The following is a 17,407-nucleotide window of genomic DNA, read 5'->3' as shown; positions in this document are numbered from 1 at the left end:
TGGTAACAATTGGAGAAAATTGAGGAAGGCCGAGAAAGGAGGAAAGGAGGAGGAGAAGGAAAAGCGAAGCTGCAGGGGAGGCGACCAAGAGCAAAGCGGAGCTCGGCGCCAGGCGCCTGCCTGTGAGGGGAAAGAGAGGCGGCCGCAGCAGCAGCAGCAGCAAAAGGAGGAGGGAAGGGGAAACACGCAAACCTCGGCGCGCAAGTGAAGAGCAGCAGTCGCCGGGAGGGGGGCGACAGCGGGATCCCGGTGGCGGCGGCGGCGGCTGGGGGAGCCGGTATCGCCGCCGCTAAAGATGCGGCTGAAGCTGGGCTTTCTCTTGCGCGCCGTCCTCCTGGTCGGTTCCTTTCTGGGGCTGCTGCTGCTCTGGTCTTCGCTTTCCCCCCGGGCCGAAGAGCCCAGCCCGGGGGAGAGGATTCGGGTAAGTGGCTACGGCGAAAGGGAAGGGGTGTGTGCCTGCGCGGGGAAAGGCGGAGTGCGGCTCCGCGCACCGGTCGGCGGCCCTCTCCCGCCGGCTGCCTGGGTGTCGGGCCGAAGCCCTCTTTCGCTCTGGGTCCGGCCGAGAGGGGGCGGTGGCGGCGGCTGGTGTTGGTTCTGTTGCCCAGGCTGCGGCCTGTGGCGTTGGCGAGGCCTGGAAAGGACAGTGGCGGCTTTGGAGGGGCTCTGCTACGAGCTGGGGGCTTCCTTTGCCATGGGGAGGCGGTGGGCAGGTGGCCGCCCAGCAGTGGCAGCGGGCGGGCGGCGTTACTTGAGGCAGCCGAACATTGCCTGCTTAAATGCTTTTGCTGATGTTAGATGAAGCGGGACTTTGCCCCTAGCAACCTACTAATATGTCCGGAAGGTGGAAAGGCTGTGAAAAAGGCGTAAGTAATATTGTAGGTTGAAGGGCAGGTGAAAGATGCCTCTTACACCAGATTGTGGAAATAAGAGGCATACTTTAACACAGAATCTTATGACAGGTGCTTCTATCTGAAACAATGACATACAGAGATTCATAAAAGATTTTCTCTTTTTTAATATTTCTGAATATCCTATAGAAAGATACATGCAGTTTAATAATTAGTATCCTTTGGAAACTATTTTTGATCCGTGGGAATGTGCTAGAAATATAATGGAATACTTCTGTCTTTAGCAGTTTGTTTTTCATCTGTATGGTGTTATGAATTTAATATTTCATCCCCTATTATCTCCCTCCAAATCATGTAGTTAGGTTGATTTGATCATCACTTGATTTTTTTATGGTTAAAGATGGACTTGAACCTGAGCCTCCCTATCTCAACACAGAACAAACATTAAAATGTAGGCAGAAAAGAAAATCTTTACCCAGAGGGCTTTGCATAGTATCTCATTTAAACAGTCAACCTACTTGCATGTGTACTGTTACTATACAGGGAACTTGGAGTCCAGCAGGTGGTGCATTTGTGTGCTGCCTTGTACACTTGTAGTCCAATGCTATGCTTTTGAGTTCACTGGAACTTATTTCTAAAAAACAATACATGTAGATGATTAAGTTTCATAAATAAATTATGTGAAACTAATAGTCAATGTCAGAGTGTCTACTTCTTTGTTTACTTAATCCTGCTTCTTTTAGTCCTGCAAAAAAGATGTGCATTTTAAAAATCTTTTTCCAAACCAAAACAGCCTTACTATTAATATTTTTGATTGCTGGTAAAGGTAAAAGGTAGGGTTTTTAATTTTGGTACCAGTTATACTGAAAGTTGGCAAATATGATGATTTGTTCAGGTATTGTAGTTGGATAAAATGTCACTTGTGTCTTTTTGAACTAAGACTCTGTTGCAATATTTTCAGGATCAGACTCAATAAAGATAATAGAAGTTAAAGCTTTAAATATATTTCTTTTTAATTATGATAGGCATTCTATATTCACTGAATATTCAAGGTAGAAGCGACGAGAATGGTGAGGGTGGCTCCTTATATATACAAGGGGTGGAGCTAGGAATGGGAGTGGTAAGTTATGAATACATTAAAGTCCAAATAATAAGTTAACCTCTGATGTTCCATATATACATTATTTACACATTGGAGAATAAGGCATTTACATCTGACAAATCCCCCTCTAAATGCCGGTTCGTTACACAACACCAATTACATTCTGATTCAGGACAATATAATACATATAATTTAGAAGTTAAATATTTGTGTTGTTTAGAAGGTAAGGGTTTTGTTAATATGTCAGCTAATTGTTCAGAAGTATCGCAATGTATTGCTTTAATGAATCCGTCTTGAGACAGTTGTCTCACATGCTTAAACTTTATATCAATATGCCTGGACCTTTGTCCAATTGCATCGGATCTGGATATTTCAATGGCCGCTTTATTGTCTTCATGCATAATAAATGGTAAGGTGGGTTTCTTCCAAACATCAGTGATCAGATCATTGAACCATACAAGGTTATTTGCAGCTTTGGACAAACAAACATATTCCGCTTCTGTAGTAGAAGTGGCTACTAGTTCTTGTTTACCAGTATACCAGTAAACTGGACAATCATTCAATAGAAAAACATAACCAGAAGTACTCTTTCTGCATGATGTATCACCAGCCCAATCTGCATCAGCATAACAAGTAATTTTTGGTTCTCTGTCATTATTGGGTTCCAACATTAAACAAAAATCTAATGTACCCTTCAGATATCTTAGAATTCTTTTAACAGCTTCCCAATGATACAAGGTTGGTTTACTAACATATCTTGACAATAGATTGAGAGGTAATGCAATATCTGGCCTAGTCCAATTAGATATATAAAGGAGTGAACCTATAACTGATCTGTAAAATGTGTTGTCTTTAAACTCAGGGGAAGATTCATCAGTGTTTCTAAGAAAATCAGTTTGCATAGGGGTGTCACAGGTTTTAGCATTATTTAAGTTACATTTGTTTAGGAGTTCGATGATTTTATCTTTCTGTGTAAGTTTGAATCCCCTTTTAGTTTTGTTAATTTGCACACCAAGGTATTTATTCACTTTACCCAGAGATTTCAGTGAGAAGTGTTCATTTAACTTATTTACAAAGATTTCCCTGCTCTCTTTATGCTTTCCAATGTATAAAATATCGTCCACGTAAATTAATACAAATTCAATATGATCATTACTCTTTTTTACAAAGAAACAGTTATCAGCAGTGGTGGCGTTGAAATCCATGGTCTTAAGTACTTTTACCAAGCAATCGTACCATCTTTTGCCGGATTGCTTTAATCCGTACAGACTCTTATTTAATAACCAAATTTCGTTCTTATTAGTGTATTGACTGTGTGGTGCTCTTACATATATTTCCTTATCTAATTTTGCATGTAAGTATGCGGTCTGTATGTCATATTGGAATACGTCCAGATTGAGTGCAGATGCTACTACAAGGGCTGTTTTGACACTCTCTGTTCTCACTGTGGGTGAATATGTATCAGTATAGTCTTCTGGATATTTTTGTGCATAGCCTTGTGCAACTAGTCTAGCCTTGTATAAGGTATTGCCTCCTTCTAAGTTCTTAATTTTATAAATCCACCTGGTACCTATAATTGTTTTATCCTTAGGTGCGATCGCAGGTGTGAATACATTTAATCCTTGTAAACTTTCCATCTCTTTTTCCATAGCTAGTTCCCATTTTTCTCTTTCTTCATGTGGAAGTTTCAATACTTCTTCATATGTATTAGGTGTTATTTGTTCTCCATTCATATGCATTATGTAATCTTTGTATTTATTTGGTATTTGGTTTCTATTGTTTCTAATAGTTCTTTCAGGCTTGCTATGGTTATCATGCAAATATCTAGCTTCCTTTTTTGTTAATGTGTCTGTCTTTATTTTATGCTGACTATTAGTCCAAGTTTTGGTTTTGTTCTTACTTTTGTTAATATTTTGATTTTCTGTTGTTCCTTCCTCGCAAGATATCGTATCTTTACATTTATTAGGAAATATTTCATTAAGGTGCAATTTTGACCAATTGGCCTGTTCATGGAACACAGCTGTTCTGGATACTATAAATTTGTTATTACTATCAATAAATCTGTACCCTTTGGTTCCAGTTTCGTATCCCATGAATCTTAATCTCCTGGATACGTTTTCTCCCTTTCTCCTCAATTGTTTAGGTATGTGTACGTCTGCAGTGACTCCAAATATGTGCATGTGTGATAATTTGGGTTTTCTATTGTACATCACCTCATATGGTGTCTTATTCACAATACTGGACCAGGTTCTATTTTGAGTGTAATTCGAATAATGTAATGCCTCTGACCAAAATTGTTTGCCTAAACCAGCATCCTCTAATGTGCACCTAATCATGGTTTGTAGTGTGGAATTTTTCCTCTCTGCAACTCCATTTTGAAATGCAGAAAAAGGATTGGACGTGAAATGTAACATTCCTCTATCCTTTAACCATTGGGAGAATTCTTTAGACATGAACTCACATCCCCTATCTGTCATAATTTGCTTTATTCTGATATTATGTTGTGTTTCTATACGTTTGTAGAATTCCTTAAATTTCTGAAATGTTTCATCCTTGTGCTTTAATGTGTAAACAAAACCATATCGGCTGTAGTCATCCACTATTGTTAGGAAGTAACGTTTTCTATAGGTAATTGAGGGACTTAATGGACCAACTAAGTCCATATGTACCAAATCAAAAATATTGTTAGTTGATCTGTTAGATTTTTTTGGTCTGGGACTGGTTTTTAGTTTGGTGGACTTACATACTGAGCATTCCAAATAATTTTCACAATTTTTTATTTTGACACCTTCTGCGTGTTCAGTCATTTTTTGTACTACAGGAAAGCTTGCATGTCCTAACTTCCTGTGTAAGATGTGAGCACACTCATCATGAATTGGTTTACCTATTTTTGGTTTCTTTTCCTTGTATGTGTTTTTGTGATCATGAGTTATTCTACACTCATCATTGTCACTGTTACTGACATTTTCATCATCTGCTTCAATATAATCTTCCATATTTGAATCAATGTTATGTAAACATCTTTCTTTAGTTATCAGATAGGGTAGACCTCCTTTTATCATTATAGTACCTACATTTGTTTTGTTCTTTTCTATAGTTGCTTTCCCCTTTGAGAAAACTATATTGATATCAGATTCTCTGCTTAATTTTATGGCACTTAGTATGTTGTGAGGTATTTCTGGGATTAATAATACCCCCTCTATTTTCCCTAGACCAGGCAAGGTCACATTTCCTTTGCCTAGTACTTGAACCTTTTCTTGATTGGCTACCTTTATCACAAACTTATCTTCTATAAATGAAGATAATATACTTTTGTTGTTGGTGGTGTGATTTGTTGCACCAGAATCAATAAGCCAATTGTTATTCTCATCCTGCTGTGTTCTGGTGCTGTCTTGTTTATTTAGCCCATTCAGTGACCCAGATTTCCTCTCTTTTGAATTTTCTCTACCCCCTCTACCTTCTTTGTAATTTGGTGGGCTTCTATATTTGTGTCTATCTGTGGAAGATTGTCTGTAATTATATTTGCTCCTATATTCTGGTCTATGTCTCTCTCTTGAGACTTTGGGGCAGTCTCTTCTACTATGTTCCCTGGATCCACAATTGTAGCATCTAAAGGCCTCATTATGTTTATCTTGAAAGACTACTTTCCTAAAAGGTTTGTGATCTGTTTGGTTACTGGATCGGTTTTTTCTTGAATTGTCTTCTGCTATCAATTTGTTAGATAGACTTTCTATGGATAAATATCCCAAATTAATGGTATCTAAGTGTGACATAAAGCTATCCCATGATGGATCAAGTGAATTGATAATAACACTTTTCATTGTTTGATCTGAAATCACTTCTCCCCTCAATTGTAGCTCAGCTCTTATTTTGTTTAGATTTATCAAATGTTCACTTATAGAAACCCCTGGTTTTACTCTAGAGGAAAAGAAATCCTTAGACATTCTTGTGGTTGTAGCTACGCTATCGCTGTGAAATAGATTAAACATGCATTGAATTATTTCTGATACAGTTAGGTTTGGTTTGATGCTATGATACATTGCAGGAGACACGCTAGATATTATTATGAAAAATGCTCTATGATGTAAACAATCTATTTTTAAAGTCCAAGGTCTTCTTGGAGGGCTAGTTATAAAGAATAGTAAATTTTCTTTCATGAAAATAACCTGAAGCTGTTGATACCACTCTTGTAAATTAATGCCATCAATTCTAAGTTTTGGGAAGTCACTGGGTAAGTTACCTACATTATTCTGTCCATTACTTACAACCTGGGGCAGTCCGTGATCTCTCAAGTGCAGGAAATTACAGAACGGCATTGGGATGCTTGCAATGAGTCTGCGCGGTTCTCTGGCCAGTTCAAGTCCTTCTGGGTCGTCTACGTAGTTTCGCACATGCGCGTTGTTCATTTCTTCTTTGGTGGCGTCGTGGAAGGTTCTCTCCCTTTCAGCTCTCTCGATCCGCTCCTCCTCAGATGAGTCGGTCTCTGGCTCGGTTTTTGGGGTTCTGGTGGTGGTGACGGTTCTTTTCTTCTTTTTGTGTGCGTTGGTATTCGATTTTGTCTGTGGTGTAGGGCGAAATCGGCATGGCTCTCTGGGCTCGGGCGTCGTCGCTTTCGAAGTCAGGATGGGAGCGTGCAGGTCTTGAGTCGCCGGTTTGATTTCTTGCTTCTTCGTAGATGTCTTGGTAATTTTCAGTCTTGGCCCAAAAGCAGCAAAAAGCGTTTTCATTGCTGATTTTACTTGAGATTTTGTTAAATCGTCTTCACTTTCTGATTTTGGATCATCTGAAGAGTTTGAGACTTCTTTCTCACTTTCTTCGTCTGATAGTGTTTTTCGCGCTAGAAATTTTGAATTGAGCGTTTTGATTGGCTCTGCTCCATTCTCTTTTGAAGTTCGTTGAAACCAAGATGGCTGCCATTCAAAATTTCGCGCGGGATCACATCTTTTCTTTTTAACAACTATTTTCTCAGTAGTCATCTCACTTACGATTTTTTGATCTTTGGGTTTTTCTTTAATGACGTTTTTCTCTCTCGCTGCTCCGCTGTTCTTCAGCATCTCCTGGAGGTCCGCGATGAGACTTTCATCATTCTTTTGGCTTTTTAGTATCTTTAATATCTCTGACCTGAGTTCGTTATTTTCTATTTCGATTTCTTTCTGGTCATTATTTTCACTCATTAGTTCTTCTTCTTCAGTGGTGTATTCTTCGGATTCTCTCGAAATCGCATTGGTGGATTCGTTGATCATCTCTTGATCAGTTTCTATTTCTTTGCTGTAGGCCCTGGTGTTGGGCCTATCTTTCTTGGACATTTTTAATTACTTATTGAGTCAATTAACCATCCTCTGCTACCAGCTTGTTGCAATATTTTCAGGATCAGACTCAATAAAGATAATAGAAGTTAAAGCTTTAAATATATTTCTTTTTAATTATGATAGGCATTCTATATTCACTGAATATTCAAGGTAGAAGCGACGAGAATGGTGAGGGTGGCTCCTTATATATACAAGGGGTGGAGCTAGGAATGGGAGTGGTAAGTTATGAATACATTAAAGTCCAAATAATAAGTTAACCTCTGATGTTCCATATATACATTATTTACACATTGGAGAATAAGGCATTTACATCTGACAGACTCAGTAGTGCATGCATACATTTTCTGTGCTTCTTTAGCTGGCCTTTGTGGCTTAAACATCAGCTGTTTTTGATTACTAGACGGTAAATTATAATTTTTAAAAATTATAATGGCAAAGCTTTGACTGAAATATATGCAACCAGCATAATTAACACATTTAATTTCTAATGGTCTATACACTGATCGATGTTCCATCAATCTTAGGGTTGCTTTCAGCATTGATCATAATTAATTTAAAACATATAGCCGTCTGTCTTATATCAAAATCTGGTTGCTTCCCAATAGTCAATTAAAACAATATCAATAATAAAACAACATAATACATAAATATATTAAAACCATGAATATAAAAATGGCACCAACGTTAAGCTTCCAACATACAATCCTTCATAAAATCTCTTATCCATCTCACCCTATCCCTGTGCTTGGGGGAAAAGCCAGTTTTTCAGTGCTCTTTGGGAGGCTAGGAGGGCAGAGAGACCTGCTGAATTTCAAAAGGAAAGGGTAAATCTAATAATTCGAAAATTATCTCTTATCTGGAATGTATTCATATAGAGGTTTACAATAGAACGGTATAAATACAGGTAGTCCTTGCTTAATGACCATTCATTTAGCAACCATTTAAAATAGGGTGATGTTCCATAAATGGTGCTTATGTCCAGTTTGTCAGCTTTGGAAGCCATATTAGGCCGGAAGCTTCCATGCTGCCACCTTCTCATTGTGGGAAAGTAGGAGGGGAGATTTAGTAGAGGGATTGTCTATAGACATAATAGCATTCTTCCAGTCGGTCAAGGTCAGGGCGATCCTGCATCTGGGGAAGGAGTGATGTCTTGAGATGGGATGGCGGTTGATTGGAGCATGTGATCGACTGAGGAGTGAGAGGATGGTTTTGGGGGTTTGGATTTACTGAGGGAAAACCAGGACCTCTCAGATTCGGGTTTTCTCAGATGTGCCAGTTTACCTATTCTAGTAAATAGAACTTTGAAAAATGCTTGCTTCAGAGTCTTTACTTGGAATTGGGATTTTTTCTGGAATACTGACACAGTTGTTGCAGCAACCCCACCATCATGTGATCAAAATTTGTAACCCATGCTTAAAATTGCCCACCTATCTTCCCCATCTCTCTTCTTTTGATTGCCCTGCACAGTAATGCTCATCTGCAGCAGTGCTGGGGTTGAAGTAGAGGCACCAGGGTGATTGGCTGAGACTGCTGAAGGATCAGGCCTCTACTTTAGCTTAAGTGTCACTGCCGCTAAGAATTCTATTGTCCGAAGGAGTCAAAAGGGCAGAGATGGGGGAGGTAAGTGGGTGGGGGAAGCTGAAAAGGGAGCAGTCCCTTACCTTACTGATGAGGTTTGGAGCTGGGAGGGAGCAAGTTGGAATGACTTGGATCAGGTTGGGTCCTGGCTAATGACTGATGGGGTTTGGTTAAGACAAAGGGATTGCATCGCTAACCAGTGTAATTACATGATGTCAGACTTTTATGGTCCCAATTGCTGTCATAACTTGAGATCACCCATAGCACGATTTGTTTCTTTCCAATTGAGTCCTTGGCAGTTCTTTTTAAGAAGTAATTAAAATTTACATATTGCCTTGATTTAAATCAATCTGATGTCAAAACTATAATAAATACAGTAAGTGTTTCACACTGAGAACCTTCTAAAACAGGGATGTTAGCCAAAATACTAAAGCAATTTGTGTCTAAATTATGTACATATAAAAAAGAAATTTTTAATGAAAATCCAGAAGGTTAACTGCAGCACTTTGACACTATTGTATGTAAACTGGAATCCTTCGACAATATTTTGTGAGGCATGTTACATTTAGTCAGGAGTTGTTCCTGAAATATCAGGAGTAACAAATTCCTTTTTATCAAACATTACTTAGGACAATAAAAAAAGTATAGATGAGCTCCCATATTAATTAGTATAAGGCAGTCTTGCTCTAAAATGAGATTCTAATAAGCTTAAAAATAAGTTACAGTATATATTGTAATTCTTAAACAAAGAATGCTCCTAGACTTAAAATTATTTTAAACAGATTGAATTCATATTTAAACTTAAAATAATGATATACAGCAATGACAATAATGTGCTCCACAAACTTACATTTTTAAAAATTAAAATCTTTGAATAGCAGATACTAACAACCTGCAAATTCCAAAGCCTGTTCTTACATGAGAAGTTGTACAATGTGTTAATGCAATTTATTCCCAAATAAAAAAAAGTAAAGGAAAGAGATAAGTGCATATAATAAATTATTCTTTGATATAAGTTATACATGCACATTCTTATTTTGTTGATATGAATATTGCTTGTGTAGGTACTGCTCCTAGAGTGTGTTTTATGAAAAGCTGCTTCTTCAACCACAAACGGCTTGGAGGACAGTGTTAAATTTTCATATCACACATCTTAAATATCAACTTAAGAGGAAAAGACTCAATCTGTAATTATGCAGACTATATAAAAAAAACCTAATAGCTTACTTTATACTACTGTGTTTCCCCGAAAATAAGACCCTGTCTTATATTTTTTTGAACCCTGAAATAAGCGCTTGGCCTTATTGCCATGCGCTCAAAAGCCCAATTGGGCTTATTATCAGGGGATGTCTTCTTTTGGGGAAAACGGGGTAATTCAGGACAGGAGTCTATCCAGCAAGTGTTGACTAACTTGCTTATCTAAGTATGTTTGTTTCTTGCTTTATTTTTAAATGTGTCAAGTTTATGACAAGTGTACATTCATTCCTGTCACCTGGAACTTGATCTTTTTAATTTGAAGAACAAGTGACCTAACTTGAAATCTGCATGTAAAGCATGCTGAATCTCCACTGAATCTCTTTAAAATAATATCTTTCAATTGCCCCTAAATAAGCAGTAGTCTGTGCTCTTAATGTTTTGCTTGTAAACTCATCTATGATTTGTTACTGGTGTTTTCTTTTCCTGAAGAATAGTATAGATGAGGTGTAAGTAGAACTTCATGAATTTTCAATCCCAAAATAGCATGTAGACCAATTTCTAGAGAAAATTACATATAGTGTTAAATATTCTAGGCCATTGTGCTTTTTGTCCTGTTTTGTACTATGTTAATTAGGCTATTAAAAATAATTGTATCGTTTATCATTTGAAAAAGTGTCACAACACTTTTAATGGAACTAATGGCATAAAAGAAAAAGGTAAGATTCTGAAGAAAACAATTACATCTGTTTTTATAAAAATCAAACATTGTGGGCCGGATTTCATAGATATTACAGGTATTGTGATTTGGGGTGATCTTTTGTGCTATCTTCATTATGCGAAATACAATGCTGAGGAAACAGATAGTGGAAATCAAAGCTTGAATTGCAAAGCAGCATAGTCTTCTGCTTTGCCTAATTTATGGTGCTAACCCCTCTCCATCCATTAAACATGAGCTTTCTAAAAGATACAGTTTGATGATGCTACAGAAAAACTTTTGGATTTTTTTTCAATAATCATAGCTTCAATTCCAAGAAAAAGAATATAGCTAGACAGTGTGTTTAAATAAGCATTCAGTACAATATTGTTGTCTAAAAGTAATTGTTTAGTAGTGAACTATCTGCTTTTGGGGCAGTGGGTCATGAAATTACCGTAGTTAACAAGTAGTTCACTAAAAAAAATAACCTCCTCACCAACTGTGTTGAAACATTTATTGTGATACATGAGAAGTTCAATTCCAGGTCTTTGGATTTCCCCTAATCTGTATTTGTACCTTTGGTTTTTCCTACCTAAGTGTAAAACCTTGCTTTTCCACACATTAAATTTCATTTTGCTGGAACGTGCCCTTGTTCAGGTCTGTCAAGAACTTTTTGGATCCTGAGCTTGTCTTCTGGGGTGTTGGCTATTCCTGCCAGTTTAGTGTCATCTGTAAATGTGATGAGTTTTCCTTCTATTCTCTCATCTAAGTCATTTATGAAGATATTGAAGAGTACTGGGCCTAAGACAGAACCTTCTGATACCCCACTACATACTTTCCTCCATGTAGATGTAGTATCATTAAGGAATACTCATTGAGAATGGTTTGTCAGCCAGTTACAAATCCATCTGATGGTGATGCTGTCTGTCCCACATTTTTCTAGCTTACCAAGAAGCGGGTTGTAGTCTACTTTGTCAAATGCCTTGCTGAAGTCTAAGCATACTATGTCCACAGCATTTCACTGGTCTTCTAATTTAGTCACTTTGTCAAAGAATGAAATAAGATTTGGCATGATCTGTTTTTAACAAACTCGTGCTGGCTTTTAGTTATAACTTTGTTACTAGATGTTCACAGATCTGTTTTTTTATTATCTTTTCCAGTATCTTCCCAGAAATTGATGCTAGGCTGATTGGTCTGTAGTTTCCTGGATCTGGCTTTCCCCTCTTTTTTTTGAAGATAGGAACCACATCAGTTTCAGGTTGTAGAAATTAAATGAGCTGTGCCTGGTAATGTAAATAATGGCTTTAGTAACTAAGCATTCCTCCAGTTGTATCCCATTTAATTTCTCCTGCTATAATACAGGTAGTCCTTGAGAAATGATAGGCCACTTAACAATGGTATAAAGCTACAATCAACAGCCCAAACTACTTACGATCATGTTTCAAAGTTAAGATATCTACAGTGTTTCCGTGGTCCTTTGTCCTTACAACATGTCAGGGCGCTGATTAATCCCATTCTGCTTTTGGGTAATCACACCTTGATTTAGAGACGTGGATCGTGGCATTTTCCTTGTGTATACATTAAGAAAATAAACCCGGAGATATATCTTTCTAAGAAAAAACTCATTTATTTGTTATAAAGAAAATAATACATCTTACTAATTAAAATAATTAAATTGTTACATTTTGGCAAAGTTCCTGCCGGCTACCTCTCTGCAGCCGGACTTCTCTTGACAAGAGAACAAAGAAAAGTGTGAAGTAGAAAGAAAAGAATGCGGATATACGTAGTTAGCTTACTGATAACAAAATTGGCAAGCTATGGAAAGTCTGACAGTCCAGAAATATGAGCTCATCTGGTAAATACAAAAACGCAGTGACACAACAGATCACTGGAATGCTGAAGTGTTCCAGCCTCTCTTCTCCCCCATCTTTTCCTGACAGGACCAACAGTGCTCAGGCCTGCTCCCCATGCCTCCTGGAAGTAGTTGCCATTTTGGGAGTCCCAACAAATCCTTGTGTGAATGGCAGCTATTTTCAGAGCTTTCTGCACCAATCAGCTGGCCACAGGGAGGCTGCAAAGCGCATTGCTAGGCGTTGGGAAGCTGGATCCTGCATAAAAGCTTTGCAAGTTTTAGCTGTTTGCCTATGGAGAAAGTCTGCAGTCTACCTTCTAAGTCCTAGCAGTCAGTCAGATGGTTTGCAGGGACCCAGTATCTTTCATTTTGTTACATATGTCTCTAGTCTATAGTTTTGGAGATTTTTTTTCTCCAATTAAAGGGAAAAGGCCTTTAACTTTCCTTGCTTGCTCCTTTCCTGTATTCGTCAGCCCTGAGACAAGGTTTTTAAAAGGGTTAGAAAGCAGAGGCGGAGAGTTTAATTTTGGCACCTGATTGAGATGTGTGGGAGGGAGATCAACAAGTCTGCCCCTACCAGCTTTTTTTGTTTTGTTTATTGAAGAAATGTGGTTTTGTGTGAGAGGCAGGGAGAGAGAGAGGTTTAGCAAGGGGAGGGTTTTGGAACTCTCATCCTGAAGCTGCTGCCTTTTATGCAGGGGCTTGCTTCTAGCAGGAAGTAGGAAAGCTTTCCAGCCTCTTGATAGCCAGCTGATCAGTGCAGAAAGCTCTGAAAGGCTAGAAAACTGGTCCTTTATTTTTGCCCCAGAAAGTTGGGGCACCTTGGCAGGGGGAAGGACAAAGAAAAGTTGAGGAAGGCAGGCATGGCCAGTGTATCCTTCCCCATTTTTTCTCACTGGCAAGACAATCAGTTATGCTGGCATGTGAGGCTGGCATGTGAGGCACCCGAGGGGCAGGAAGCGATGCATGGCATGTCTTCAGGTGGGAGAGGCCTTGAGATGCCTGAAGCAGGTGGGCTTGTGCCTGCACTAGGCCTCCAGAGTTTCACCCATCCCCAAGCTCCACTTACTGACCTGTACATTCATTTAACAAATGCATTGGGAAAAGAAGGTGTTGTAGCGCGGGAATAACGAGAGGCGCAAGCAAGCTAGTGACAACAGCTCTTTAATTCAGGGTGAGACTTCAGCAAAGAAACACAGGCAACAGCCCTCCTTATATACAGTTCTGAAATAACCGTTAACCAATCACAAGCATTCCTGCATTTGAATTTCCCGCACAAAATAGATACATACATAACATCCCTCCATTCCCAGAAGGCACTTATCCCATCTATTTACATATTTACATATAAAATCACGCAGGTGACCAGGGCGTGACTTCACTCTGGTTGACCTGTGCAGTTCAGTTGTTGGTGAGGCGTCGAGCCGGTCAGAGGGACCTCCCGTCTCTCCTGGCTCCGCCAATGGAACCTCCTGGATTTCTCCAGAGGCGTGGCCATCCCCGGCTGGGAGTGTTGACTCGTTGGGGCGGCGCTGGAACTCAGGCTTACCTGATAAGTAATCCAGTTTACTCGAGCTTGAGATAGCTGTTTCGGGGAAACTTTGGAAGTTAGATTTAACAATATCGGAACTTTCACAGGCTTCACAATTCAAATGTTTACGCAATTGATTTATGTGCCTTCTCCAAATTTTACCTTGCCCTACGTCCACTGTGTATGATTTCGGGCCGGTGATTCCAACAATAATTCCCCCTATCCACAGCGGACCGCTAGCGTAATTTCTTGCAAATACCGGGGTCCCAATTTGGAATTGTCTTAATCCTCCCTCTTCCCCCTTAAAATTCGGATGGAATAGTTCGGATGTAAGCTATCGAGAGTGCACCTGAGTTTACGGCCCATTAAAAGTTCTGCTGGGCTGTGCCCTGTGGCAGTGCACGGGGTTGCATGCTGTATTGCTAAGAATTGATCAATCCTAGCTTGCCAGTCCCCCGCATTGAGTCGGGACAGGGCTTCTTTGGTCGTTCGTACGAATCTCTCTGCAAGGCCATTAGAAGCCGGATGGAATGGGGCAGATAATGCGTGTCTTATTCCTAACTCGGCCAGGTAGCTTTCAAACTGAGTCGCCGTGAATTGGGGCCCGTTATCTGATACCAGGGTGTCTGGTAACCCGTGGGTAGCGAATAGCTTCCTGAGGACCTTGATTACCGCCTCGGAAGTGGTTGATGGCATTAGGGCTATTTCCAGCCATTTGGAAAAGGCGTCGACAATTATTAGAAAACTCTGGCTGTGAAAAGGCCCTGCAAAATCTATATGAATCCTCCCCCATGGACCTTTAGGTTTTTCCCACTCTCTAACGGGAGCTACCGGGGGATCTGGGCGGGACTCCTGGCAAGGCCTGCAATTCCCCATCCACTCTGTGACATCTCGGTCAAGTTGTGGCCACCAAACATAACTCCGAGCCAGACTCTTCATTCTGACTATACCAGGGTGCCCCTCATGTAGCAATTCCAACACCCGATGCCTTAACCGGGAGGGGATAACCACCCTATCGCCCCACAATAAACAGCCCCCCAGCATAGACAACTCATTCTTTTTGTTAAAGAACACTTGAAAATCCCCACTGTCCACCTTAGTAGGCCAAACCCTCATGACCCAGCCCATAACAGTTCGTAAAACAGTGCCTTTGGCAGATGCCCTTGCCACCTTGCCAGACAAGAGGGGCCCCAGGGATACAACATCGATCAACAAGACAGGGGCTTCCGGAGTCAGGTTTTCCAACAGATCGGGCAAGGGGCATTGGCTGAGGGCGTCAGCATGACCTAGAGTTCGGCTCGGTCAGTGGATTAGTCTATACGAATAAGCGGCCAGGAAAATAGACTACCTGGTCATCCGGGGGGAGAGAGCAGCCGGGGTTGGTTTGTCACCAGCCAAAAGTCCCAACAATGGCTGATGGTCCGTTATAAGTTCAAAAGTCCGGCCAAACAAATATTCGTGAAATTTTTTGACCCCCGCCACAGCCACTGTCCAGCTGGCTGTAATTTCATTCTGCATTGGAATGGGTATAAGAGTAATAGGCAATGGGCGCCTCTAACCTATTCGGTAGTCTATGACTCAACACAGCGCACACTGCAAAAGGGGACGCATCACAGACAAGCACAAGCGGCAATTCCAAGTTGTATTGGATAAGAAAACTGTCTTCAGACGAAAGTTTTTTAACAGCTCTAAACGCGGCCGCTTCAGTCTTGCCCCAAACCCAAGGAACGTTTTTTCCTAGCAGTCTATGTAATGGTTCCGCAATGGTGGCTTTGTCTTTGAGGAACATGGTGTAAAAGTTCAGAAGTCCCTTGCAGTTCGGCCTTCGATTTTGGTGTGGGTGCATTTTGGATGTCCCTTACTTTGCTTTCTGTGGGGTGAATGCCTGTGCCATCAATTCAGTAGCCCAAAAATTCTAAGGAGAGTACCGCAATTTTACATTTGGACTTTTTGAGCTTAAGTCCCGCTTCTTTAAACCTGGTGAGCGTTTGTCGAACTCTTTCTCCAAGCTGTGCCTCATTCTGACCACTAATGAGGACATCGTCAAAATAGGGTACAACCCCCGGGAGTTCTTGTAGAAGGCGCTCCATAGTGCTTTGGAAAAGCCCTGGTGCAATGCTAACCCCAAACTGCAGTCTAGTGCATTTGAACGCACCTCTGTGTGTTACTATAGTTTGTGATTCTGCCGTAGCGTCATCTACCGGCAGCTGCTGGTACGCCTGCGCAAGGTCTAACTTAGCGAATATCTTGCCAGGGCCCAGGGAATGAAGCAAATGGTGGACGATCAGGACTGGGTACGCGCTCTGTTGCAATGCCTTATTGATCGTGCATTTATAATCAGCGCAGATTCTGATTGATCCGTCTGACTTTACTGGCGTGACGATTGGGGTTTCCCACTTAGCGTGATCTACAGGAACTAGCATCCCTTGTTTGATCAGTTTCTCAAGTTCTGCGTCTATTTTTGGTTTTAGGGCAAATGGTACTCGTCTTGCCTTTAACCTAATCTGGGCTACATTAGGGTATAGATTAAAAAAAATAGGGGTCTCCACGTACTTGCCTAGCGTCTCTTCAAAAACGTCCTGGAACTCATGCAGGAGGCTTTCCTTTAGAGACGGTCCGCCGAGGCTGTGAACACCCGTGAAGCCCATACCGAGGGCTCGAAACCAAGCTAGGCCCAGGAGACTTGGCAGCGACTTGCTGACAATGGTCAGGGGAAGCTCTTTCTGGAACTCACCGTAGGTGACCCGGAACGTGCCCACACCTTCCACAGGAACTCGGTTTCCTTGGTAGTCGAGGAGGCGAACTCGTTGCCGTGAAAGCTGGTTTCTCTGGAACTTCGGTAGAAGCGATTTAAGCGTTGCCCAGGACATGATTGACAGGGCAGACCCGGTGTTGATTTCCATGTCGCATGGTCTCCCTTCAATTTCTACTCTCGTGTAGACCTTTTCCTCTACAGACGTGTTGGCTTGGCCGATTCTCGTGCTGTAGGTCTCTCGCTTTTGATTCTCGCGCCATTTTCTCGCGCCACCATCTCTGGTTGGCTGATTTGAACGTGTTGGTTCTGGTTGGTCGTGATGGTCACGTGACTTGTTATTTCGAGGAAATTGAGCTCTACAGAGTGGCCCTTCTTTTAACAACGCCTGCAAATGGCGTCTCGGTATTTGCAGGACTGTCTCTCGAGAGCTCCACCGCAACTCGAGCAGTTTTCTCGGCGACGACTTTGCTCGCCCTTCTTTTTGTCAGTGTGGAAGACGTCCTCATCTGACTCTTCCTCCGTACTGGTCCGCCCCTCCTCT

General features: G+C 40.9%; 1 protein-coding gene across 3 annotated transcripts in view; it reads left to right on the top strand.

Annotated features, from left to right (window-relative positions):
• Window positions 1-216: 216 nt before the first annotated feature.
• GALNT7 (polypeptide N-acetylgalactosaminyltransferase 7) overlaps window positions 217-17,407 on the top strand; it is a 60,412-nt gene continuing 43,221 nt past the window's right edge. For all 3 annotated transcript variants that reach the window (XM_034401341.3, XM_034401342.3, XM_087874856.1), the window contains exon 1: window positions 217-421. In XM_034401341.3, the coding sequence (XP_034257232.1) occupies window positions 296-421 (126 nt within the window). In that variant the 5' untranslated portion in view covers window positions 217-295. The remainder of the gene's footprint in view (window positions 422-17,407) is intronic.

Source organism: Pantherophis guttatus, chromosome 8 (genome assembly GCF_059756535.1).
Source record: "Pantherophis guttatus breed Tessera chromosome 8, ASM5975653v1, whole genome shotgun sequence".
NCBI classification, from domain to species: Eukaryota; Metazoa; Chordata; class Lepidosauria; order Squamata; family Colubridae; genus Pantherophis; species Pantherophis guttatus.
The sequence above is the reverse complement of the archived record's forward strand: the minus strand, read 5'-3'. Positions and strand labels throughout refer to the sequence as shown.